The sequence below is a fragment of the Sorex fumeus genome, unplaced genomic scaffold (genome assembly GCF_029834395.1).
Source record: "Sorex fumeus unplaced genomic scaffold, SorFum_2.1 ptg000014l, whole genome shotgun sequence".
Classification (NCBI taxonomy): Eukaryota; Metazoa; Chordata; class Mammalia; order Eulipotyphla; family Soricidae; genus Sorex; species Sorex fumeus.
The window spans coordinates 34867020-34892728 of NW_026606071.1; the positions used below are offsets into that span (position 1 = coordinate 34867020).

The 25709-nt window shown below is 53.9% G+C and overlaps 1 protein-coding gene across 1 annotated transcript; it reads right to left on the reverse strand.

Moving 5' to 3' along the window:
* Positions 1-6068: 6068 nt before the first annotated feature.
* IGFBP5 (insulin like growth factor binding protein 5) lies at positions 6069-22902 on the reverse strand. The gene is made up of 4 exons (XM_056111875.1): positions 21625-22902; positions 11955-12184; positions 11022-11141; positions 6069-9931 (listed from the first exon to the last, which is right to left on the reverse strand). The coding sequence occupies exons 1-4, from the start codon at positions 21956-21958 to the stop codon at positions 9800-9802; spliced, it is 816 nt and encodes a 271-aa protein (XP_055967850.1). The 5' UTR covers positions 21959-22902; the 3' UTR covers positions 6069-9799.
* Positions 22903-25709: the final 2807 nt, after the last annotated feature.

The following is a 25709-nucleotide window of genomic DNA, read 5'->3' on the forward strand; positions in this document are numbered from 1 at the left end:
GAGAGGGGTGGAGGAATTGAACCTGGCTCGGCCAAGGCAGACGCCCTACCGCTGTGCTATCGCTCCAGCCCATATTGATTGAAACGTAATCGTGAAAATTTGTAAGTCTGTAACTGTATCTCACAGTGATTCATTTAAAATAATAATAATAATAATAATAATAATAAAAGGAGGAGGGTGGAAACACGGAAGTGTTGCCATTGGGTGGGCTTGAGATCCTGACCTGCCCATGCCCACCACGGGTCATTAATTCAGCCCACAGCCCAGGAGGAAGTGAGGAAGCTGAAAGGGGGTAGGGCTGTGGTCAAAACCCTTGGCCAGAGCAGTGAATATTCTCACCTGCACAGGACCCACCAAGGGCAGAAGCCACTTGATCCCCCCCGTCACTGTCACTGTCCTCCCGTTGCTCATCGATTTTCTCGAGTGGGCCCAGTAATATTGTGAGACTTGTTGTTACTGTGTTTGGCATATCGAATACTCCACGGGTAGCTTGCCAGGCTCTGCCGTGTGGGTGAGATACTCTCGGTAGCTTGCTGGGCTCTCCGAGAGGGGCGGAGGAATCAAACTCGAGTCGGCCATGTTGGCTGCGTGCAAGGCAAACACCCTACCCGCTGTGCTATCGCTCCAGTCCCCGTCCCGCTGATGAATGATAGGGGCTCCCCACCCCGCGGGACCCTCTCCACCCAACCCGCATTCAAGCCCTTCCCTCCTGCTCAGAGGGAGCATGGGTGTAGAGAGCATAGCTCTCTACAGCCTGTCACTCTGGAAGGACAGAGGGACTCAGGGTGTCACATAGGGAGTAGGGGCGGGGGTCTCTCTCCTTGGAGCCTAAGAAACTGGTCCCCCAACTCCACCTCAGCACTGGGTGGGGGTGGGGGCACTGAACAACCAGTAGTTCATGAATTCAGCCAATCCTCATGGGTTTATACACGTAATTGAAATGTAACCGTGAAAATTTGTAAGTCTGTAACTGTATCTCATGGTGATTCATTTAAAATAATAATAATAATAATAATAATAATAATAAAAGGAGGAGGGTGGAAACACGGAAGTGTTGCCATTGGGTGGGCTTGAGATCCTGACCTGCCCACGCCCACCACGGGTCATTAACTCAGCCCTTAGCCCAGGACACCCTCTTCTTTTTTTTTGCCTTTTTTTCTTTTTGGGCCATACCCAGCAATGCTTAGGGGTTGTTCTTGGTTCTGCAAGCAGGAATTACTCCTGGAGGTGCTTGGGAGAACCATGTGGTATGGCTGGGATCGTACCCGGGTCATCCGTGTGCAAGGCAAATGCCCTATTTGCTATACCATCTCTCCGCCCTCCCTTTTTTTTTTGCCTTTTTAAAATATTTTAATTTTATTTTTATGAAGTCGTTGACAAGAATTTATTACACTGAATATTCCAAATAGCTAAGAGGACGAAGAACCTCCGGCTCCGGGCACATCTCTTTGATTCCACTGTTCTTCCTGCATTAACATATGCCTCAGAGACCTGGGCCCTACGCAAACAAGATGAGAACGCCATTCAGGTCTCCCAAAGAAGAATAGAAAGAGCTATGCTTGGAATATCACGTTTCACTCAAATGAGAGAACGAATCCGGAGTTCTGACATCCGTCGACGATCAAGGATCAGGGACGCTGTCTCATTTGCCAAGGTGTCGAAAATCAGATGGGCTGGTCACGTAATGAGATTTAAAGACGACCGTTGGACTAGAGCTGTTACTGATTGGATTCCACGGGATGTCAAGAGACCGCGTGGCCGCCCACCTACCAGATGGTCAGACTTCTTTGTCAAGGTCATGAACGATCGGTTTGAGGCCCTCCATGTTCCCGGAGCGAAGAGATGCCATTGGGCTACACTAGCACGCGACAGGGACAAATGGAGACGTTACTGGCGCCCGCTCGAGCAAATCGACGACTAACGGGAAGTTAAGTGATTAAGTGATTAAGTGAATATTCCAACACCAATATCACCACCATTACAACCTTCCCACCACCATATTTCGAATGTTTCCACCCAGAATCCCAAACCCTGCCCCCAAGCAGAACCTAAATAATTTATTTTGCCTTGCTTGTTATGAATAATCTGCTAAAAATGATCCAAAAATGTTTCCTTAGAGAAAAGTGTGTGAAGATTGTTGCATTTCACCTTGAAGCCATTAAGTCCTTGTATAAGAGATTATTAATGTCTTGTTAAAGGTTGAGAGGTGTCCTTATTAATTCGGTTTATAGACGAGATAAAGGTGTCCTGGAGTGCCGAGGGAGGTGGAGGGGGAAAGGGAGGCAGGGTGTTCTCCCAAGTCCAGGGTGCATGCGGCTCAGACCTGGGCCACACTGCCCTCTGGTGGGGGGCGGCTGCATGGACCGACTGGAGCTGGTCCGGGAGAACTGCACCCTACCTGGTCCCTCCAGGGAGCTGAAGCCGCTTTCCACCTAAGACGGGTGCTCCTGTCACCCTCGCTCACCTTTCAGCTGGGCTCATCCGCTAGATTTTAAGCTGATGCTGTGAGGCCAGGATGCTGGAGTCCAGGGGTATGGGGGCTCGCCCCGAGAGGTGCTGGGCTGGGGAGACCCTGCCTGGAAATTTAGATTGACGACAAACACTGGGGTTATCCTGTCACCGTGTGGCCATCAGGAGAATTGCAGTGTCTATCTATTTATCTGGTGCCCATCCCAGGAACCAGAGGAGTGAATGGGGAGGGAGGAACCTCTGTGAGGCCTCAGAACTGTGGAATCAGTCCAGGATAGTCTGAGCTTTAAAAGCTGGGACAGGAATGCGGGACCCTGCATAGGGACATACCTCTGAGGTCATTCTAAGTGGTAGAAGAATCCATATCTCGGTGACCTAATTTGGAGAATGCAGGGCAAGAGGAACACACAGCCTTCTCCCCTGTTCAGAAATGTAGAATTTCAAGAGCGTGGCTGCAGAGCAAGTATTCAACCGGGCTCAGGCCCGCGCGACCCCAGACTGAGAGCCTCTGAATTTCAGGAGTGATGATATTTATTGATTTGCTCGAGCGGGCCCAGTAACGTCTCCATTGGAGACTTTGTTGTTACTGTGTCTGGCATATCGAATACGTCACGGGGAGCTTGCCAGGCTCTGCCGTGCGGGCGAGATCCTCTCGGTAGCTTGCCGGGCTCTCCGAGGGGGGCGGAGGAGTCGAACTCGGGTTGGCCATGTTGGCTGCGTGCAAGGCAAACGCCCTACCGCTGTGCTATCGCTCCAGCCCAGGGAATCTTAAAACACTCCCTGCACGGCATGAGAGCTGAGTGTCTGGGCTTACAAGAGTCTTTAATTTTCTATTTAATTTATTATTATTATTTGCTTTGTTTTGGGGCTACACAAACCGTGCTCAAGGCTTATTTCTTTTTTTTTTCTTTTTGGGTCACATCCGGCTATGCACAGGGGTTACTCCTGGCTCTGCACTCAGGAGTTACTCCTGGTGGTGTACAGAGGACCATATGGGATGCTGGAAATTGAACCCGGGTTGGCCAGGTGCAAGGCAAACGCCCTAGCCGCTCGCTGTGCTATCTCTCCAGCCCCTCAGGGCTTACTTCTGACTCGGCACTCAGGGATCACTCCTGGTGGTGCTCAGGGAACCAATATAGGGTCCTGACGATTGAACCAGGCATGCAAGGTAAGCACCTTATCCACTATACTGTGGCTCTGGCCCTATTTTTTAAAATTTCAATCACTGTGGGGCTGGAGTGATAGCATAGCGGTAGGGCATTTGCCTTGCGCACAGCCGGCCCGGCCGAGCTGGGTTCGATTCCTCTGCCCCTCTCAGAGAGCCTGGCAAGCTACCAAGAGTATTTCGCCTGCACGGCAAAGCCTGGCAAGCTACCCGTGACGTATTCAATATGCCAATAAAACACTAACAACAAGTCTCACTATGAAGACACTACCGGGCCCGCTTGAGCAAATCAGTGAATAATGGGGAGACCATGACCGTCACCGTGATGCACAATACTGTCAGTGATAGGTCTCATGCATACAAAGTTCTGACCCCTCACCCTTGACAAGCTGACTGCTTCCCTCCACCACTGTCTCAGGGTTATGCCTTGAAGTCCTCCTCACTTCACCTGGAAGTGATAAGCTCAGTTCTGCAGACCCGTTCTCAGACTCTGCTGCCTTTTTTATTCCCTTGCTAGGCTTCTTCCTATCTCACTGATGAGAGAGATTACCCCATGTCTGTCCCTCTCCTTTTGGCTGATTCCCTCCAGTTCTATCTGTGTAGGGGCAAGTTGCAGGATTTTGTCTTTCCTTATAGCTGAGGAGTATACCTCTGTTTCTTTATCCAATTCTCTCTTCTTGGACACGTGGGTTGCTTTCAAATTTGGGCTATTATGTGGAGTGCTGCAAAGAACATCAGACTGCAGGTGTGTTTTATGAATGGGATTTTTTTGACCCTTTGGGATTGCTGGATCATTTGGAAGCTCGACTCTTAGCTGAGAAGTGTTCATATTTTGAGCAGCAGCAGGATAAGGGTTCTTTTTCTCCCTCCCTCCCTGGAAACACTGGTTGTTATTGTTCTTATGGTGTGTGTCTGTCTCACTGGTGTGTGAGGCAGGGAGGTTATCTTTGGGGTTTGGAGTTGTTTTTATTTTTTGGCTTTTTGAAGTCATACCCAGCAACACTCAAGGGCTAGTCCTAGCTCTGCACTCAGGAATGACTCCTGGCGGTGCTCGGGGGACCATATTGGATGCCGGGGATCGAACCTGGGTCATCCACATGCAAGATAAGCGCCCTCCTGACAGTCCTATCGCTCTGGCTTGGGAGGGTGTTTTTGGACAGAATCTGAGATCTCCGAGTGAGGGTTTATGTGACACCAGACACATGTCTACCTTTGAGTTTCTTTGGAGAGGGCTGGTTTTCAGTATTCAAGGTTTACTCCTGGCCTGACCACGCTCCTGGTGGTGCTTGGGACCATGTGGGGTGCTGGGGATTGAACCCAGGTCAACCACATGCAAGGCGAGCGCCTTCCCACTGTACTATCTCTCTCTGGCCCCCTTCAGACGTATTTCCAACCTCACATTTCATTTTCAACTTTTAGGGTTTATTTCTATAACCTCCAGCATTATTTGGAGAATCAAGAACCATTCCATCAGGGAGACGGTACAGCTGATGTGCCTTCTTGTTGTTGCCAGATGTGGGTGGTGGATAGGGCAGGAGTAAAACAGTCAGTGTTTCTAGAAGCGGGGGCTGCGTCCCAGCCATCCTACTGGGTCTTAAGTCCCCGAGTCAATGCAGCATCCAGAGGGTATCCTGAGGGCTGTCCCGATGGCCTCTGAGCTGCCCAGGGTGGAGGGCAGGGCAAGGGGACGGTCCCCAAGCCAGAATCCTGCAACTCAGTGGACGTAATGTGGGGGGTTTGTGTGGGTATTGGGGGAACAGGCTCAGAGGGAGGAGGGCTGGGCTGGGGGCAACCTCTCAGGAGAGGACCGGGGAGAGTGGTGGTGGCGGTGAGTGCTGTCTGGGTGTGGCATGCACAGAGAGGGGACTTTGTCCACCTTCCTTCCCACTCCTTCTGGCCAAGACCCCAGCTGGTCCTCCGAGCTCAGGTCACTCTATTCTACTCTCAGGGCTGCGGGATTCCCCGCAGGGGGACTGTTGGGCGGTTGGCTGGCTGGCCGGGCTCTGGGCCTGCAGAGAGCATGGTGCTCAGGGCATCTCAGGCAGAGAGAGGGTTCAGGTCCTTGCACAAGTGCCCAGAGACAGATCACCCCTGAGCAGGCAGCAGACCCTGTGAGGGGATGGGGCCATCAGGACACTGGACTGGATCTTGGGGTAGGGGCAACACTCTGAGAGGCTCCTGGGGAGCAGCCAGGGCGCATAGGGTTCCCCCATGAAGAGGGGGTGTTGAGTCTGAGAGAAGGGCCTGCCACAGTGCGGGGGCAAGTAGAGGTGGGAGACGCACCAGAAGTGACGTCACACCGACTTGGGCTAGAGTTTGCGGGTGGAGGATGGGGAGGTGGTACCCGGCTCTGGCAGTGGGGGTGGGGGGTCGGCCCTGCCTGTTCTTTCTCCCTCCATCCTTTCCTGGACCCTTGGAGGAAGCTGAGGCTGGCGACCTGAACGCATCACTTTATTAAATAAATGCTTTGTCACGACAAAAGACAAATCAGAGAGTAACATAAATTATACGTTGAATAAATAGTGTACAGCAATCTTCACTTTTGTAATAAAACGTGAGATCTGTGTTTATTATTATTTTTATTTGTTTTTAAGGTGGGGTGGCTTTTTTGGGTTTTTTTTTTGTTTTTTTTTATTTCCTTAGGTACAAAATGCTAAACAGGGAACAAAGCTCTTCCATGTTCTCGTGAATTGGGTTTTCTTCCCGCGTTCCTTTTCTTTTCACAAACTGGTATTTGTTTGTGGGCTTATTTCTTTAATTTTTTTTCTCATCCTTTTCACCAGTCAAGATTATGAGCACTTACTTAAAAAAAAAGATTGAAAACAAACAACAACAAAAAAAAAATAAAGAGGAAAGGCTAGCTACGTATGTATGTATGCATGTCAACTACAGAACTAGTGTTAATACGTGTGGCGGCTACTTCTATCATAAACGGCCGCAGGCACCTCGGAATCAGAGAGCTGCTGTCTGCAACGGTCGGTCGGGCTATCCGTGTGGGCTACTGTGTTGTCAGGGGATGGTGCTGGCGGCTGAGGAGGCGGGAAGGGGTGCCTGGGCGCCCCCCCCTTGTCTGACACTCCTACCTTTCCTCTCCCCCATCCCCAAGGCGTTCACCAGAGGGGTGACGGCTGTGGAAACGGCTAAACTAGGACTCCAGTGGGGGAAAAACCAAGGAAGTACGTGGAGAATAAGGAACAGCAAGCGAAGGGTGCAAAGGAGCGTTTTTGCACGTTAGTGGTTTCAACAATAAAGACAGTAGGATGCGGGGGCCAGGTTGTGCCCTCCTGTCTCAGCCGGCCAGCTGGAATCTTCCTCCCCCCACAACTGGGACCAGACTCCACTTCTCCTTGGCCCATCTGGCTCTCTGACAAGCCCTGTCCCCGCTGAGCCCTGGAGAGCTGGGAGGAGACGGGGTTGCTTGTCCCAGACCTGTCCATCCAGACCTGGCTGTCGAGGAACACCTGTCTCTGCCTTCTGGGCTGCCCGACCTGCTGGGAGGTGGGGGCATAGCTCTACCCCTGCATCACTGAGCAGAGGTGAGGCGCAGGGAGGCAGGGTGGGGGACGAAATCTTCCCTGCCTGAGTCCAAACAGGTGGGGGGGGGGGGGAGCAGAGACCTCTCACCCAGGGAGGTGCCCGCACGAAGGTGGGGCCACTGAGAAATTGGGGCGTAGTCTTGGCATCCTGGGACATGACCCTCCACAATCCCTCTCTTCCCACTCCCCTCTCTGGGAGCCCCAGCTCTGCCATGAAGGTCCCAGAGGACCCCCCTGCCCACCCACACTGTGGACTCTGGGTGAGTGGGCAAGACCCTGCCCGTGAAGCCAGACCAGCTCCCTGTTCTCTGACTGATAGCAAAGTGTCCCCCTCCCCTGGGTGAGGCATAAAAGCCTGGCAGATGGTTGGTGGGCGGCAGTGGGGTCCAAGAAAGGGGTGCGGTATCAGGATATCAGAACACGCGATTCCTGGCTCAGTCTTTGTCTTGGGGGGATGGCAGCCCAGTGAGATGGGCAGAGGGTGTGTGTGTGTGTGCGTGCGTGTGTGTGTGTGTGCAGAAACAGCTATTGGCCTCAGACTCAGAAAGGCAAGTTGGGGGTCTTGGGGTGGTGGCGCAGAGAGAGTGGGGGCCCGGCTGGCCGAGCAGGCTGCTGTCCCCATCAGACTCCTTTGTCCTCGAGGGCGGATCATGTCCCCCCTGCCCCTGATGCCAGCTGTCTGCATGGGGTCAGGGAGCCCCTGGAGCCCCTGAGTTCCTCAGCTGCAAGCTGCCATCCATAGCTGCAAATGGGTTTGCTCCTTTGCGTGGCCCCCTGCCCTGGCCCCCAGTCTGGTGTTGGAGGAGGCGCCGGGTGTGTCTCCACGGCGTGGTGGGAGGGTAGGGGGGAGAGGGTGGGGTTCCAGCTTCTTGGCGGGGTCCACGTGGCGCCGGAGCTCCCCAAGGCATCGGTTAGTTGAGGAGGTGGGAGGAGCACAGGGTTTCCCTCCTTCAGCATCTGGCCGCACCTCTGGAGTGTCCTGATAGGCTGGGCCCAGAGAGGAGGCGGGGTCCGGGCAGCCCGGCGCTTCCTCAGGGGCCCCTTTCTGGCCAGGTCCATCTCTTTCGGCCCTCGGGCCAGTCCAGCTTCTCGACAGAGTCCCCTGTGCCTCTCTGGTTCGGCCTCAGCGCCCTCCTCTCTGTTGCCTCTCTCCTCTCCCTCTTCTCTCCTCCCCAGGGAATCTGTTTCTCGGTGGGCATCCAAGGCTGCATCTCTTCTCTCCATCCTGTCCTCCTCTGTTTCCCTCTGCTTGACGCTGCTTGCCCAGAGGGCCAGCCAGCTCCCTGCCCTCCAGCCGCTGTGGCTCCCATGAGCCCATCCACTCTCGCCCTCCCTGTCCTGGACTCCCTCAGTGTCCATCTCCCTCCCTGCGGGCTCTACAGGGCTTCCCCCAGGCAGGTTCCATCCTGGAGAGGCTCCAAGGCTGGGGCAGGTGGCCTCCGCGGGGAGGGGCTCTCTCTCCGGAGGGTCTGAGGGTTCAAATGGGGTCTCCCCATGGACAGACGCACCATGGAGTTTTCAAATCTCCCGGGCCACGTGGTCTGTATGAGCCCCTCTGCTCAGAGGAAGCCAGGGAGACCCTCCCCACTCCCACTCTGTGTGAGATAGTGAGATAACCCCAATTCTCCCTCTGGACACCCCTTGTCTAAGTTAGGGGACCTGCACCAGGCATTCCGGTTCTTGGTTCCCCCAGGGCGTGGACCCGCTGAATGCCTTCCTGGGGCTACTCTCCATGGGAACTTCTCGAGAGGAAGGAAGAGAGGCCAGATGGATTGATCCATCTCGACTATTTTTTTTTCTTTTTCTCACCCTTCCAAGTGGAACAATGTAAAAGAGAAGGCCAAGGCACATCTTCCCCGCTAGCCCGGAAGAATGAATCTCCCAACCAACTACCCGGGCAGAAGTGGATTCAGGCAAATTTGCACATCTCCATCCTTCCACTCTTGGCATAGGAAGTCCTACCCGGCCGCTGTCTCTCAGCCTCACTGGCGGGGTTGCAGGGGAATGAGAGCACATGGCCGGGAAGGGTGTGTGTGTGTGTGTGTGTGTGTGTGTGTGTGTGTGTGTGTAAGGTCAGGGTTCAAGCCCTCATTTGTGGGGACAAAGAGGACAGAATTGATTCCCCTTTGCCTTTTCCTTTCTCCCTCCAAGTGCCCAGTCCAGGCTAACCACATGGGTCCCTAATGGCCATAACTCGGGGCTGGACCACAGGGCGACAACTGTCACCGGCATGGTCCTCGCTGGAGTCAGTGATCCCCGCCCTCCCCGCTCTGGCCTCTCTCTGCCCCATCCTTTCCCTAACTCATCTGCCTGGCTCTGGGCCTCTTCCCTCCTTTACTTCCTGCTTCCTCTTCCCTACTCTGTTCACTCGACTTGCCTCGAAAAGAAAATCATTTAAAAGAGGGGGTGGGGTGTCTCCTTAGCTTCGTCCATCTCCGCTGCTGCCGTATTCCAAGTGCTTGCTCGAGATTCCGAGGTCCTCAGTTTCCTCAAATAGATAAGTATTTTTTTTTCCCTTTAAATGAGATGAAATGAGTGTCGTCCTGGGGTGGAGGGAGGCGCTGGCTGGGGGTGGGGTGGGGTGGGGGGTGGGGTGAGGAGTGAGAGGGGGCAGGTGGGGGGGGACGCATCACTCGGTGTTGCTGCTGTCGAAGGTGTGGCACTGAAAGTCCCCGTCCACGTACTCCATGCCGGGCAGCTTCATCCCGTACTTGTCCACGCACCAGCAGATGCCACGTTTGCGGCCGCGGGAAGGCTTGCACTGGAGGTGGGGAGAGTGACAGGCGGTGAGGGGGTTGGACCTCGAGGCCCTGCCTGGTTAGGTGCCTTCACCTCATGAGAGACAGGGAGAAACCTCGGTCCAAGAGGTGAGGGGGTCTAGATTCTAACACCAGTGTTAGGATCCGGCCAGAATACCCTTCCAGGAGGAATCACGTGCCTCCAATAATGACAGAATAAGGAGAGATACAATTGTTTCCTATGTGTTTGTTGTTTGTTTGTTTGTTTGTGGGCCATGGCTGGTGGTGCTCAGGGAATCACTCTTAGTGGACTCAGAATCTTGTGGTGGGGGGGATGCCGGAGATTGAATTGGGGTCAGTTGCTTGTAAGAAGTGCCCTTCCTGCTGTGCTATCTCTCTGGGCCCTGTTTCCTGTTTTACAAGCAAGTGGAGCAGCACCACGAAATGATGGGGATGCGGCACACAGCTGGACCATGGCAGGGTGGAGGCCCCAGAATGCCTGGCCCAGGTCCCCTAACTTAGACAAGGGGTGTCCAGAGGGAGAATTGAGGTTATCTCTCAACTTGATAGACATGGATGAGTCTGAGGGTGTCACCAGGCTTGCCTATCTGACTCTCTGGGAGAAATGGGGGGAGGAGCGTAGCCAGCACTTTAAGCAGTCTATCAGGTGGTACTAGGACCCCCTAAAGTTAAAAGGAGCCACATCCAACAGTGAAACAAACCCCCCCACCCGGAGTGGACACAGACTTCCCAGCTGACCCCTGGTTCCAGCTCGGCTGCCCAGAGTAGAATCAGCCTCAGACAAGTTTAAGTCACATACACGTACCGATCTGTGCGTCTGTCGGAAAATAATTAAAACATAAACCCCACAGGGTTTGCTTCCCCACAGACTCAGGTAAAGATGGAGTAATAATGCCAAGCTGAGTGGAGGGGCTGGGGCAGGCCCATCTGCAGGGAGGGCCTGGCTGTTGCAGGGGGGAGGAGACTGAGAACCTTCTGCTGAAGGACTGTGAATCTGGGCACTGCCAGGCAGCAGCTGCCTGGCCCTGGCTCTGTTCCTGGCCTTGAGGGGTGGGGGGGGGGGGGTGCACGTGGGTGCCGGCTGGGGCGTACCTGCTTTCTCTTGTAGAATCCTTTGCGGTCACAGTTGGGCAGGTACACGGCCCGGGGCACCATGCGTGGGCTGGCTTTGAGCTCCTGGAGGGACGCCTCCATGTGTCTGCGGCAGGGGCCCTGTATGGGGACAGGAGGCCAGGAGAGTTTTGACACAGCACGTCACACCCCCCCACCCCAACCCCAGAGGGACAGAACAGGGTGCCAGGCCATGGGGTTGCAGGGATGAAGGGTCTTGGAGAAAGTCATTGCTTTGGTTTCAATCACTAGCTTTCTGGATGTTCCCGTCTAGGCACCCTGAGTGCGAAAGAGTGTAAAGGAAGGTTTCTCTTCCCGCCCGGCTCTCCTGGCTCCGTCCAGAAGCAGTGAAGTCCAGAGGCTCAGACGAGACCCTGGTGCATGAGTTCCCTGCAGCTGGGCACCCAAGAAACCTGAATTCATTTTTTTTTTTTTGGTCACACCTGGCAATGCACAGGGGTTACTCCTGGCTCATGCACTCAGAAATTACTCCTGGCGGTGCTCAGGGGACCCTATGGGATGCTGGGAATCCAACCCGGGTTGGCCGTGTGCAAGGCAAACGTGCTCCCCATTGTGCTATCACTCCAGCCTCAAACTTGAGTTCTTTTGTTGTTTTCCTATCACACCTGGCAGTGCTCAGGGATGACTCCTAGCTCTGTGCTCAGAGATCACTCCAGATGGTGCTTAGGGGACCATGTAGGGTGCGAGCGATCAAACCTGGGTGGGCCAGGTGCAAGGAATGTGCACTGGCCTTGTACGGTCTCCCTGCCCCCTCCTACCCCAAGGTTGGGTCTTGAAGTCTAAAGAGCTTCCGTGGGGACACTGTGTCAGCTGGGAGGGGCACGGTAGGAGTGAGGGGAGAACAGAGCAGGATGGGGGGGGGGTGGTGGGGGGAATTGGAGGGGGGAGCCCCACCTGCTCAGAGTCCTGTCTGATTTCCGGTGCGGCGTTGACACGGGGGTGGGCGGTGTTCTCGGCGCCCCCGGCCAGCTTGGACTGGCTCAGCTTCTTCCTGCGGTCCTTCTTCACGGCCTCGGCCTTCAGCTCGGAGATGCGGCTGTGCTTGGGGCGGAAAATCTTGGGGGCGTAGGTCTCCTCGGCCACCTCCGAGGTGGTGGGCTCTTCCTGCTCGCGGGAATCTCTCTCTGCAGGGGTGGAGGGGAGAGGCGGCAGAAGGAGGGGTGAGTGGGGAGGTGCATCAACGGAAATTGGGGAGGAAGTCAGGTGGGGTTCTTGGGGTGGGGGGCAGAGCAGCCGCAGGTGGGGGTGTGGGGAGCTGGGTTTGGTCAAGCTGCATTTTGAGGGGATCTTTGATGGTTTTGTGTCTGCTTTGTTTTGGGGGGGCAGGGGGTGGTGGGAATGGGGTCACACCTGGCTCTATACTCAGGACCAGGTGGGGAGTGTCCCAGGATCTAACCCGGCCTGGCCAGGTTGGACACAAGCAAGACAAGTGTCCTATTTGCTAGACGACCACTCTAGGCCCCAAAGGAGGAGGTGATATTTGAGAAGAAGGAGGGGATATTCTGGGGCTTCCTGGGAAGACTCTGCATGTGGGAAGGGGCTCACTGGGAAGACAGTGGTCCTCGGGGAGGAAGCCCTGACATCTCAAGAGCACATACCCAGAGCTTGTTGGCGCTCAGAGGCATTGAACACACTCAAGCGCTTGGGTCAGAAAGAAACGGGGCTGAATTTTGGGGAGTTGAGACTTTTTTTTTAGACTGGGAGTAGGGGACAGGAGGTCCCGGGGACCAGGGCTGGCAGAGAGGTAGCGGTCAGGAGGAAGGGCTAGAGAGGGCTGACTGTGGGCAGGGATGCAGAAAGCCCAGACCTTCGCAGGGTGCTGGCTCAGGGCTGGCACTGCACTCCGAGGCTCAGGAAGCTGGCAAGGAACCCAGTCCGGGGCCAGGAGAGCCGGCCGGTACCGCAGAGTTAAATATAGGAGCCACTTGGCGACAGTCTATTCTTAGCTGACTTATGACCTTTAAGGAAGTAGGATTCTGCTCATCTGCCCATCCACTAATCCCACCTTCGCGTCCCTTCTCCAGTGCAGTGACTTCCATTCAATCCCTCATCCTCTTTTTTTTTTTTTTTTTTTTTTTGCCGGTGCCAGAGATTGAACCCAGGTATTCCAACGCACAGGGCAGCTTCTCCACTGTCCAGCCACACCCCTCCTGCTCCATTTATCTGTTTGTTTGTTTCTGGGCCACACCTGGCCGTGCTCAGGGTTTAGTCTTGCACTGCATTCCTAGGGGGACCGGTTGGGATGCTAGCGATCAAACCTGTGTGCAGGTGAGCACCCTAACCACTGTGCTATCACTTTGGCCCCTCCATTAAATTCTAACTGGCTGACCCCGGTTCCAATCCCTAGCACTGAGAGTCCTCTGAGCACCACGAGGAGTGATCCCTGAACACTCCAGTATGGTCCCAGCTCCCCCAAATCAGCCCCCCTAAGAGTCTCATCTCACAGACACCCTGGCTGACTCAGAGTGCTGAGGGAGGTGCATCCAACCCCGAGGCCCCAGGGGGAAGGTACGGCCAGGTGTCCCCTGGGAGTATAGGCACAAAGGTGGGGGTCCCTCTTTTTCTTTTCAAATTGCAGAAAAAAAGGAAAGTGGCCATGCTGGAAGGTTTTTGAGCTCTTAGCTCAGGGAGATTCCTGGTGGTCCTTTTGTGTGTGTGGTCATACTTCATGGAACTCAGGGCTGGCTGTGCCCAGGGCCATATGGGATGCTGGAGATGGAACCCAGGTTATCTGTGTGTGAGGCAAGCACCCTTCCCGGTATCCTATCCCTCTGGCCCTCACTCCCACCCCCACCTCCCGCCTGTGTGTATTATGGGGGCGTCTAGAGAGCTAGCCTAACCCAGTCAGGATGCACAGGGCTTTAATCTTGTCTCTGGCATGTGTGTGTGTGTGAATGTGTGTGTGTGTTTGTGTGTGTGAGCCCAAGATCAGAAGGGGATACCCTCCAATTGATACCACAGTTCCTCGGATGGGGTCATGGAGGCCTGCGGGCATAACAGCCCTCCTTCTCCACCCAGTGCCTCTCAAGACCCTACCCCGGTCATGACTTTTTCCTAACAAGTGCTCTGGGCTGCCCTTAACCTTGAATTGCCTTTCCTGGAAGGGGTGAGGCTCTTAAGAATGCTTGGGTAGGCTTGGGGCTAGATTAACTCTGGCCCCGCGAGTCCTTTCTCTGAGTGTTCGAGTCAGGGGCAGAGAGATAGTACATCAGAGAAGGTGCTTGCTTTGCACTCGCTGCTGCTGCTGCTGCCCAAGGTCACTTTATATAGGACTCTGAGCCCTGCCAGGAGTGACCCTTGAGCACAGAGTGAGGGATCTGCTGCCCCAAAACAAAAACAAACAAACAAAAAAAAGTGTTAGAGTAGTGCCTGAGATCAGACAAGTATAAAAGTGAAGCGCCAAAGGTGGATTTCTGTATCTTTTTTTAAGGACTCGCCCCTCCCCAAAGGGTTCCTGAAGGCCTGAGGGTCCACCCTCTGGGTTCACTGCCTTTTTGGCTACTCCAAGGGCAGGCTGAACTGCTGGATATCCCTCTCTCGGTACCACTCATCCACGTGGGGCTGCAACTTTGGCAGCCGAAGAGCGGAGTATCAAAGATCCTCACCAGGGCCTTGTGGTCACCTGCAGGCTCCAGGGAGACCATGGAAACTTGGAGGGGAGCCAGAGCAGGGCTTCAGATGAAAGGGCCCCCGAGAAAGCCTGGCGCTGGGATGCCCAAGCCAGCAGCTTTGGGGCCAAGTCTTAAATAGACTTTCATTTTGGAAGGGTTTCGGTTTTGGACACAACAGAAAGGAAAACTCCTGAGCTATTTCATCATTAGCCAATCGGCCGAGGCTGCAGAGGGGTCAGGTGGGAGAGAAGAAGAATTTTCTGCAGAAGAGCACTGAAGAAAACCAATAGACAGAGGATTAATACCTCCAAGTGGCCAGTAGGTGGCGCAGGACACACGGCGTGCCCAGGGGGCTACTCTCTAGGGACTGGAAGCCAGTTGAAAACTGGAATTTTGTGTGCTCACGGGCTCCTGTCTTTCTGAGAACCGCCCCAATCCTCTCCTCATTGCCTGCGGCATGCAGGGTCAGGGAAAGGGACAAGAGAACTGGAGAAACCCCTCAGGCTGGGAGGCGAAAGGGTAAAAGGAGGTGAGGTGGGCTGTAGGGCGGTTGAGTTTAAATCAACCACTGGAGCCTGCCATGGGGTGGGGGGTGGGAGGGAAACTGGGGACACTGGTGGGGGGAAATGTGCACTGGTGAAGGGATGGGTGTTGGAACATTATATGACTAAAACCCAAACATGAACAACTTTCTGTGTATCTACTGTGATTCAATTAAAAAACAAAACAAAAAAAACAAACATCTCCATCCCATAATACTCTGTTGAATAAATAAATAAATAAATAAATAAATAAGTCACTGGAGAATGATCCCTGGAAAACAAACACATACAACACCTCGTTTCATTTGGTAAGGATGGCAAGTGGGGAATGTTTAACCGGACTCCCATTGGCCACAGCACATCGTGTGTGTGTGTGTGTGTGTGTGTGTGTGTGTCTTTGGATCACCCCCCCCCCCCCCCAACTCCCCTAGCTCTGCCCAGGACTTTCTCCTGGCTTTGAGCTGAAAGATCTATTCCTGGCAGGCTCCAAGGACCAAATGAGGTACCAGGGATCAAACCTGAGTTGGTTTCTGGCTGTCCTATCTCCTTGCAATGACCCCCCACACCCCAACTCTCTACCTCCTGTGGAGTTTAAACAGCTGGGCTTCTTAAGGGCATTCCCCATTTTATCTTCCCCATTCATCTCTGTCTCTCTGCTCATGGTAGTCTGTAGAAATAATCTTTCAAACTGAGAGATGCCTGGATCTGCTCAAGACACGAAGAAGAGGTTGAGTTTGGGAGCATTTCTGTAAATAAAGATGTGTGGAGGCCCAGAAGCAGCTCTGGGGGTGCATCCAAAGGTCATTCCACCATGCCCCCTGACTCTAATAACTGCCACAGAAGGTGCAAGGGGATAGAACAGCCTCAGGGGAACACAGCAAGGAGAGAGGGGGAGGGGGGCTAGATGGGTGGGTCTTCTCTTTGATCTCAGCACACATGGCTGGAGGCTACTGGATGGTCAGGCAGAGAGAGACCGTGCCCAGTATCACAGAAAGTCCAAGTGGACAGAGAAGGAAAGGGGGAAGACCCGCAGCTGCAGACAGAGGCTGGGGGTAGGCGTAGGGGTTGGGGGAGGGAAGGGGGGGAATAAGCCGGTTGCAGAAACCCTGGGACATGTCTCAGCATCCCTGCCTCTGACTGTCCCCCAGCTGCAGACACCCAATGACTCAATTCTGCTGTGTACATGCGTGTCTTTGCATATAGAGAAAGGGGGTGGGGTGGGGGAGCCCTGCGCTCCCAGGCCTCCCCATCCCTATCCTGAGGACTCCCCCTTTCCAACTGTGCTGAGTAACAGACCTGCATGTTCCAGGTTCTTTCTGAGTTGAGGGTGGAGAGAGAAAGGATTTTGCAAGCGGACAGAGAACCCAACACGCATCCTCGGAAGGAAGGGCTCAGGGAAAGGAGGAGGAGCAGCCTCCGAGCCAGGGTCCAGATTCTCATAGTGATGGGTGGAGGCAAACAGGCTCACCTGGCTGAGTGGCCTTTCCATCCCCCCACCCTCCAGTCCCAAGGCAGGAGCCTTCAGACCCACAGCAAAGCTGACCCAGGTGGGTGTGGGACACCTCTGTCCTGAGTGCGGGCAACATGTGCTCTAAGGTGTTGTGAAAGGGCACCGCTGGTCTCCTTGGAGTCCAACTGCCAACTCCAGGCCCAAAGGGTTTTGCACAAACCCTCCTGGGAACTGCCTCCCTTCCCCTGCAACCCCACCAGTTCGGAATTCTTCCCTCTAATTCCCACTCCTCCATCCTGCACAAAGGCCCAAGGGCCCAAGGTGTCTGCCATAAAGATGGAGAGGTGACGGGAGCACCATCCTCCAAGGGTAGGTGTGGCAGGTGTCAAAGCAGAGACTGGGTGTTGGAATACTGCATGACTGATATCCAATCATGAACAGCTTTGTAAGGATCTATCTCATAGCGATTCAATTTAAAAAAAAGTTTTTTTTTTTTTAAAAAAGGGTAAGGAGATCAAAACAGAAATGATAAAGTGTTGGAACTGGAAACACAAGTAGTGGTGGAAGGGGACTCATTAGCTAAGGGAACTAGAGGCATCGAAGCCTAGAACTGACTTGCTCATTTATCACCAAGTGTATACAAATCTATAAGGCAGCTTTGGGAAACTGAGCCAGGTCTTTGGGAAATGCAATTGTTTGGATTCCAGGAGCAAACATTAAAAAAAAAAAGTTTGCTCAACAAACAAAAAACAAAACTGGGGCTGGAGACATAGTATAGTAAGGCTCTTGCCTTGCATGCGGTTGACTTGGGTTCGATCCCCAGCAACCCATATGGTCCCTGGAACACTGCCAGGAGTAATGCCGGAACACAGAGCCAGGAGTCAGCCCTGAGAATTGCCAACTGTGGACCCCAAACCAAAATGAAATGGTCACCCCTCCCCTAGGATGGATCGTTGTGAGAGGAGTCTCCTGTGTGAAGGCTGTCACTCATATATGTCAGATATACATATATATATATAAAATTTCCAGATTTTATTTGTCACACAGTATCAAAGGCATCCTCCCTTAACTCCCAAGCAAAAACTTGAAACCAATATCTCCTTCCTTTCCTGCTAGCCAGGGCCCCCTCCCCCTCCGCCATACCCTTGCCCTTTGCAGTAACCCTCTGGGTGACCTCTGGCTCCTGGGGTTAGCTGGGTCCGCCCTCTGCAGCTGCTGGCCCACCTGTCTGCTCAAATCCAGCTCCAGCAGGACTGATGTGCCACTGGCAGAAAACTAGCCCTCAGGGGCCTCCTAGGATGCTGGGGGATGAACTAGGGGTGGGCAGAGCAGGAATAGGGGTGGGGGGGTGGGGGGGGGAGGGTGATAAGAAGGAAAAGGACTTAAAAGTGATTTTCCAGCTCCCTTTTGGTTCGCTAAGGGAAAGCAGGTCTGGCCCCTTCAGTTTTCCATGATTTTGTTGAACCCAGACCCTTAATTAGGCCACTAACCCAGCTCTGGGACTGGACTTCCACATGGCATTTGGACCTTCCTTGGCATGGAAGCCAGGATGATGGAGCCAAGCTCTTCAAAAGGAAAAAAAAAAGCAAGGCTGAATCATTTTAAATCCGCCCCCCTCTCCTGTAATGTTTCCTGTCCTTTCTCTCTGGTTTCTCAATGACAGAATTCAGAATTGAAAGCAAGATCCACTTCTTCCTCTAGCCCCAACAGAAGCTGTGGGGGAGGGGCGGGGGAGGGATGGGGGCGCGCGCGGGGGTGGGGGGGGGATGAGGGTGAGATCTCCAAGACCCGCAAGGAAGCCTGGAGGCGCCAGCGCCAAAAACCGCAGAGGCTCCTTTTCCCCCCAGACAATGGCTAAAGCTAAAGCCCATCCTTCTTCACTGCATCCCGCTCACCGATGTTCATTGAGCTGGGCCCAGTGAATAACCGCTGCTGCTTCCCGTCTTCCTGGACACACACACACACACACACACACACACACACACACACACACACACACACACACAGTTTCTATATCTATCTATCATTGCTCCCTCAAATGGCCAAAATGCAGTGCCCGGCGCTCCCAGCGCCCGGTTCTCTCCCGCTAGCGTTGCGCGGCAACATACGGAGCAAAACACCCTACTCCGCCCGCCCTTGGCTCTTCCTCCGCCAAGCGTTGGCTGCCTGCCACCCGCTCTCCCCGCTCCCCATTTCTGATTCCACTAATGCGCTTTTTTTTAAATTGCCTAAAAAAAATGCGACTCTGTCTGTCTCTATATGCATGTTGCATGTTTGATACATAAGTATAAATATGTACACTCTACATCTGTATGTCTACATGCAAGGGCCGGAAGGCAGAATCCAAGTTCGCAAGGATGGTTTTGATGGTGGGGTAAGGTGTGTGTGTGTGTGTGTGTGTGTGTGTGTGTGTGTGTGTGTGTGTGTGTTGGAGAGCAGGGAGCAGGAATTTCTCAGAAAAGGAGTCGACCCGCTCCCCAGTATTTTTTTTTCTCCGTAATAATGTTCTCTCGTTCTCTGTGCCATCCCCAACGTTGGGGGGGATCCACTCAACGGTTTTTGAGCTGAAGGGCCAAGAGCCCCAACGCCCATCCTATCTGTCCAGGAGGAAGGCGTCTGTCCACGCACGGGTCGATGACCCCACCCACCCCCCCAAGCCGCAAAGGCAGCTGCTCGGGCACCTGCGGAAGGCGGGCGGAGTCTCCCGCGTCGGGGGTGGAGCTGGGCAAGGAGATCTTAGGGCAACTAAAGTCGAAGTGGTGTGTGTGTGTGTGTGTGTGTGTGTGTGTGTGTGTATAGTGGGTTAATCTGGAAAGTTGGAGGCGGTAGGTTTTTTTTTTTGTCACTTGTGCGCACGCGCGCGCGTCCTGAGCGCGCACCCGCCGCACTGACCACATCATTCCAACCGCACAGTTGGGCAAATAAAAGTGGGGCCAGAAGGCGGCTGAGTGATTACCTTGCATACTTTCGTTGTGACCAGATTGTTGCCCAGAGTGCTCGCTTCCAAGTCAGGAAACTGATTCATATATTATATATAAGTATGCATTATGTAGAACATATATATAATGCATATATATATATATATATTCCGGTGCTAAGCGTTTCCAAATCCATATCTTCAAAGGAAAAGGCGGGCTGGACTGCTTTCGGAAAGTGCCTTTTAATGAAAGTATCTCTACAGCCCTGCCTCTGGGGCCTTGGGGCCTGCACGTTTCTCTCCGCCCCATTCCCTCCGTCACACCTTTGTTGTTAGGAGTAACGCAAAGCTACAGGGGCCGCCGCCGGCCACAGGTAAAACGTGCTGTGCGCGGGCCCCAAATCTGAGCTCGGGTCACCTCCCCGGCCGCTTCTCAACACGCCTTCTGACATGATAATCTCCTTCACGATGATGTGTCGTTTAAAAAAAAAATTCTGAGTGGATTGCTCTTAAGGGAAGGGGGTGAGGGAGAGAAAAGCCTTTGTCCTGGGGAAGAGGCAGAGTCAGCACCGTTTAGCGGTCTGAACCCCTCCTCACACTTTCGTGCATAGTTCACCAAAAAACAGATTTGGGGAAAAAAAAAAAAAGTAAGGCTGGTAACTCCAAAAAGGAGCCCAGACCAACGGAGGGAGGGGCGGTGGGAGAAAGAACCCGAAGGAGAGCTGGGGAACCCTTTTAAACCTCTCCGCACCCAAAGCTGGGGGCGGGGCATCTCGGGGGCGGGGCGACCTGGGGGCGGGGCCAGCCGCGGCGCAGGCTTTCCCGTCTCCGCCCCCTGCATTGGGCGTTCGGTGTTTCTAGAGCCCCCTCTTTTCACCACACCCATTGGTGATCTGGTTGGGGAGGGGAGGGGAAGAGAGGTTTAGCCCTGGCTGAGAAGTTGTGATGTCTGAATTTCCCCTCCCCCTTCACTCCCACCTTTGCCTAGGTAAAAAAAAAAAAGTAATAATAAAAAAAATATGAATTGGGAAGGAGCAGCAATTAGATTCAGGGACAGCTCCAAACGGAAGAACAGCAAACTCTTCCAAATCTCTTCACCCCCAACCCTCCCCACCCACCCCGCCGTCCCCGCTCCCAATCCCGCAATCGCCAGAACGCGCGTCCCAAAGTAATCTTGCATTTTCAGGGAGGGGAAAAAAAGTGGTGGTGTGCATTTGGATAGGTTTTACCTCTACCACAAAAGCAGTGGATAAGCAAGTCCGAGAGGGTATCAACCGCCTCCTCCCCCTCCCCCTCCCCCCTCCCCTCTCCTCACCGTCCCCTCCCCCTCCCCCTCCTCCCCCTCCGCCCCAGCGTTGGCTTTGTAGCGTCTGTGCGCGCGCGCTTGTGTGCATGTGTGCGTGAGCGCGCGCACTTGCGCGCGGGGGTCGGGAATCGCCAGGAGCGACTGGGAGGGGTGCTGGGAGGGGCAGAAGTGGAATTAACCCCTGAAAACTGGTAAAACCTCTTCTCCAGATCCCCGGTTACAGCTCACTATTTTCACAAGAGTTTTTTTTTTCCTTTTTACACCACCCCCCCGCTCCCTCCCCCCTCCCCACAAGTTCAGAGAAAGCGTATTGGAAATTGATCATATAACATGCACCCCTTTCCAAACTGGAGATGGAGTACCTGGGGACTTGGATCTTGAGTCCGCTGACAGACCAGAGCGGTGGGGAGGGGTAGGTAGGGTAGTGGGGCTAGCGGGGGGTGCGGGAAGGGGGGGGAAGAAAGGGGGAGGGGGAGAAAGGGCGGGGAGGGGCGAGAAGAAACCAAATTCCGGCCGGACCCGGGCTGGGGAGTAAGTGGCTCAGGAGAGCCCACTCAGTCTGGGCTCTAATTCCAAGATTTCGGGGATCCTCCACCCCCCACCCCTCTACTGGCGGGCGACACCCCGGCGCTAAGTTAAACCACTTGCCGGGCTAGGCGCGCGGGTCCCGCGTCCCCTCTCCGCCCGTGCGCGCGGGGTCACTGACCCGCACCCCCTTCCCCCCCCGGGAGCGCTCACCGATCTTGGTCTGCTCACGGTAGCTCTTTTCGTTGAGGCAAACCCCGCGGCCGTGCAGCAGGGCGTGCAGCGGCTTCTCCTCGTCCTGCCGGGGAAGGCAGCGCAGCCCCTGGGCGCAGCGCTCGGTGTAGACGCCGCACGACTGCCCCTCGGCCAGGGCGCAGGTCATGCAGCAGCCGCAGCCGGGCTCCTTGACCAGCTCGCAGCCCAGGGGGCTGGGGGGGCACATGGAGAGGGCTTTCTCGTCGCAGGGCTCGCAGTGCACAAAAGAGCCGAGGCTCTGAGCCGGCCCCGCACAGGCGGCCAGCAGCAGGAGGACCGCGGTGAGCACCATCTTCGCTGGGTCTCTCCCTTGGATCGTGGGGCGGGACAGGAGAGCGAGAGCGCCGGGGGAGAAAGGGGAGCCCGGAGGTGGTGGTGGGGGATTGAAAAAAAAAAGAAAAAAAGGGAAAAAGGAACGTCTGACAGGTAGAGCAGGTGGCCCTCCTCCAGACAATTGCAAAAACGCAGGCAGAGATGGAGGGCGGGGTGGGGTGGGGGTGCGCGCGAGCAAGTCCCCGCTGCAAGGATTAAACAGTTGCAACAGGTTGCGTGAAAAAGAGCCGCGCCAGGTGCAGGGAGAGGGAGGCGAGACCCGAGAGACAGACCTTGGCGCCCGCCCTCGGCAGAATGGCAGTGGTGGTGGTGGTGGTGGTGGTGATGGGGAGGCGGGGGGAGCCCAAAAATTGTTCGCCCCAAGCCACTACGGGAATAATGAGCTCAAAGGCGGTGGAGGAGAAGAGTGCGGGGTGAGGTGTGGGGGAGGGCGTGGAGAAAAATGGGGTTGGAGTCGAAAAATTGGTTGAAAAAATCTAAAGGACACCTTCCAAAGCCTCAGCCGCCAGCGGCGCGGCAGAAGCGCTGCCGAGGAACAGGTAAGAGGTGGCGGCTGCTGCCGAGAGGATGGGGGAAAACGTTGAAATCAAGAAGAAGAAGAAGAAAAAAAAAAATCCCCGAACCCAACCCCAACCCTAACAACCTCCTTTCGCTCACTCTCCCACCACCTCTTGGAAACTCGCACGCAGGTTCTTGCGTGAAGCCGGGAGAAGGGTGCGATCGGCGGAGGGGGTAATTTAAAGGAGAAAGAAAAGAAAAAGAAAAAGGAAAACCCCCAACCGCTTTGCAGCTCCTTCTTAGCTCTTTTCCCCCCACGGCAGAAGTTTCCAAAGAGACTACGGGGCTCCGGCCGAGCGGGCGCTTTTAAATAGACGGCCCCTGGCTACCAGCCAGTTTGCAGCTGCAACTTGAGCTCCCAACACCCAACCCAGGCAAAGATGCCAAGGAGCTTTGCAGTACAAACTCACACGGGGTGGGGGTGGGGAGAGGCCTTCGAGACAAGCGGGGGTGGGAGGGGGGGCTCTCATTCGCTCCCTGAACAATGCCCTCCTCCCCCCGGAATGTAAGAAAGGGGCATGGGGGACAGGGCTGGGGCTGGGGTGGGGAGCTCCGGAGCCCGGTGGACACAATGCAACTGTCTCCCCTGAACTAGCTGGGCTGAAGAGAGAAGCAAGTTTCTTGTTAGCCCACTGGATAAATACAGGGCTCAAGAAATTTCTTCCCAAGTTTTGGAAAAGGGGTGTCTGCTGGTGTCTAAGTTACTGTGTAAGGAGTGTGTGTATGTGTGTGTGTGTGTAGGATGGTCAGTGATGGGAGATGCGTTTAATTAAAGAAAAGAAAAAAAAACACTGATCCCCCCCCCCCAAAAAAAAAGCCTGGGTGGGGTGTATTTAATCTTGTTTCTTTTGTTGGTGGAGTTACTATCTTTGGTCATATGGTCAGTTGGCACCATGAAAGATGTGTGTGTGTGTGTGTGTGTGTGTGTGTGTGTGTGTGTTTAGGAAAGGACATTTATAAAACAGCTTTATAGGAACCAGTGAGTTACCAAGCCTGGCCCTTTGGAGAAAATGCTAAGTGTGAAAAGCTTATGTGGTAACTCCTGTACCCTACTTTGGAGTTTGAGGCAGATTGGAAAGTTCCTTTAACGCCTTGTTCTTTTCAAGGGACTTCTCTGTGGCTCACGGCCACCTCCCGGGAGGGAAAGAGTGTCAGAGCAGAGGTCTACCTTGTTGTACAGTTAATGGGCACAGACAGACACCCTGGGCAATGTGGGTTGGCAAGGACCTATGGGGCTTGCTTTGAAGAGCTCTCCTCCCCAGACATTGTTACCCTGTTTGAAACCTCAGACAATTCCTCCGGTAAAGGACAGGGTCCTTTTTCTCATCAGTAAATGGAGATGCTGAAGTCTGGAAAGAAGGCAGCTGTGATTTTAGTTTTGTTCTGAAACAGACGCTGTGGACCTCACCTCCAGGGAGAAAAAGCTCTGACCATTGTGCCTCGTTCGGGAACACTTGGGGGTGGTGGGATTGTTTCTCCTTTTGCCGCTTGCCTCTGTCCCTTTGGAAGTGCTCTTGTTTGCCTGTGGAGAAGGGGCTGCATTTCACAAAGCTTGCCACTAGACTGCACCCTTATCTATGATAAGAATTCTTTCTGCAGAGCAGCTTGGAAGGAAATATTTCTCGGGCTGGTTTTGCAGCATCGTGGGGCTGTTAGCAATCTGTGATCCCCATCTCTCTCCTCACTTATCTCTGTGCCGGAAGGCACATTTTAAAACCAGGGTAGAGTTGAAAGTGCTGTTTTTCTTTCTATTGCTTTAGCAATAGAGTTTTTTTAGGTGTTGTTTGGGAGAAGGAGGCAAAACTGTGCAATGAATAAAAAATAAAAATAAAAACAAAACAACCTGACAATTCCCCTTGGTCTTCTTCTTCTTCTGTCTAAGGACTTGGCAAGGCAGGAGGAGGGGGGGAATTCATGCATAGAAATTTGGTTGCCCAGAGCCCCCTGTATAGTGTTTAAGATGGGGGGGGGGATTAAATTGTGTGGCTTCTTTTAAAAAAACAGAAGGCTGTCTGCCAAGTTCCAACCACCCTCTAGCCTGAGAGAGATGGTCTTCACTTACACATGTTTTTGTCTAGAAACTGCTGGAAGGCAGGTGAAGGGAAGAGGGAAGAAACAGGGAGGAGGAAGTGGCAAAACAGCAGAGAGGCTGGGGAGAGCGGCCCAATTGAGTCCTTGACTCTAACAGCCAACCTTTAGCTGGGCATGGAACCAGGCTCAGGTGAGGAGGGGTGGAGGGTGGCTGCTCTCTGGGTGAACTTGACTTCTGGGGAGAAAGAATTCCCAGGTCTTGGATTGTCTACAGTGTTTTTGCCCAAAGACGTGGGCCACCACCCCTTCTCTGCACTCCTCCCTTTTGCTTTGGAGTCTATAATTAAAGCATGGCAGTAAGGTGGCTCACTGTGTTGGAGGATGGATGTTGGGTGTTGGGGAGGCTCAGAGCGCTTCTGGAGCCCCCTTTCCGCTCCCTTCTGCTCTGAAGGTCTAGATCTGTTCACAATCACTCTTAGCAAATTGCATCTAAGGAAACTAGTTGGTGTTAATGGGTTTACTTGGGGGCAGCTAAATCCCCATGCCAGATGCCAGTATCAGAGGCCACTTCCCTCCCCTCTCTCGCTGCCCACTCACTCTGGCTGCCACTAGCTCCCTGATCCTGGTACCCAGATGCCGTTCAACCACATCTTCGGTAGAGAAACAAGTTCATTATCATCCTCTGGTACCTCTGTCTGTCCCCAGAGGTCTCCCTCTCTATCTACCAGAGATAGAACCCCCGTGTCACCGCATCTCCAGACCAAGTTTCAAGAAACAGCAATGAGTGCAAGACTGTTGATGTCACACGAGCAGTTTTGCAGAGGGGGCAACTGGTTTTGACAGATCTTGGGTTCTTGAGGATCATTTTTTCTGTGAGCTTCTAAGTGGCTTTGGAGGTTGGGGGTGGCCTGGGGGTGGCCCTGCCCTCAGGAAGCTTGACTCTTCACAGGGTCATGGAAGTTTCCGGTGAGACAGAAAACGTGTTAGTGAAGATTTCTGACTCTGTTCACTCCTCTCCGTGACTCTAACTACTCTCAGGCTGACTTGACTTGCCCAAACCACATGGTGAGTAATGATTCCCTCTAGGAGATAGGATGGGCTGGACCTTGGTCATTTCCCCC

What these genes read in the sequence shown, in the direction of transcription:
- IGFBP5 (XM_056111875.1), bottom strand. Translation starts at nt 21,958, where the DNA reads ATGGTGCTCACCGCGGTCCTCCTGCTGCTGGCCGCCTGTGCGGGGCCG. An exon ending in TCAGACAGGACTCTGAGCAG is followed by an intron (nt 11,142 to 11,954) that starts GTGGGGCTCCCC and finishes GTCCCCATACAG; the next exon opens with GGCCCCTGCCGCAGACACAT. An exon ending in GATTCTACAAGAGAAAGCAG is followed by an intron (nt 9,932 to 11,021) that starts GTACGCCCCAGC and finishes CCCCACCTCCAG; the next exon opens with TGCAAGCCTTCCCGCGGCCG.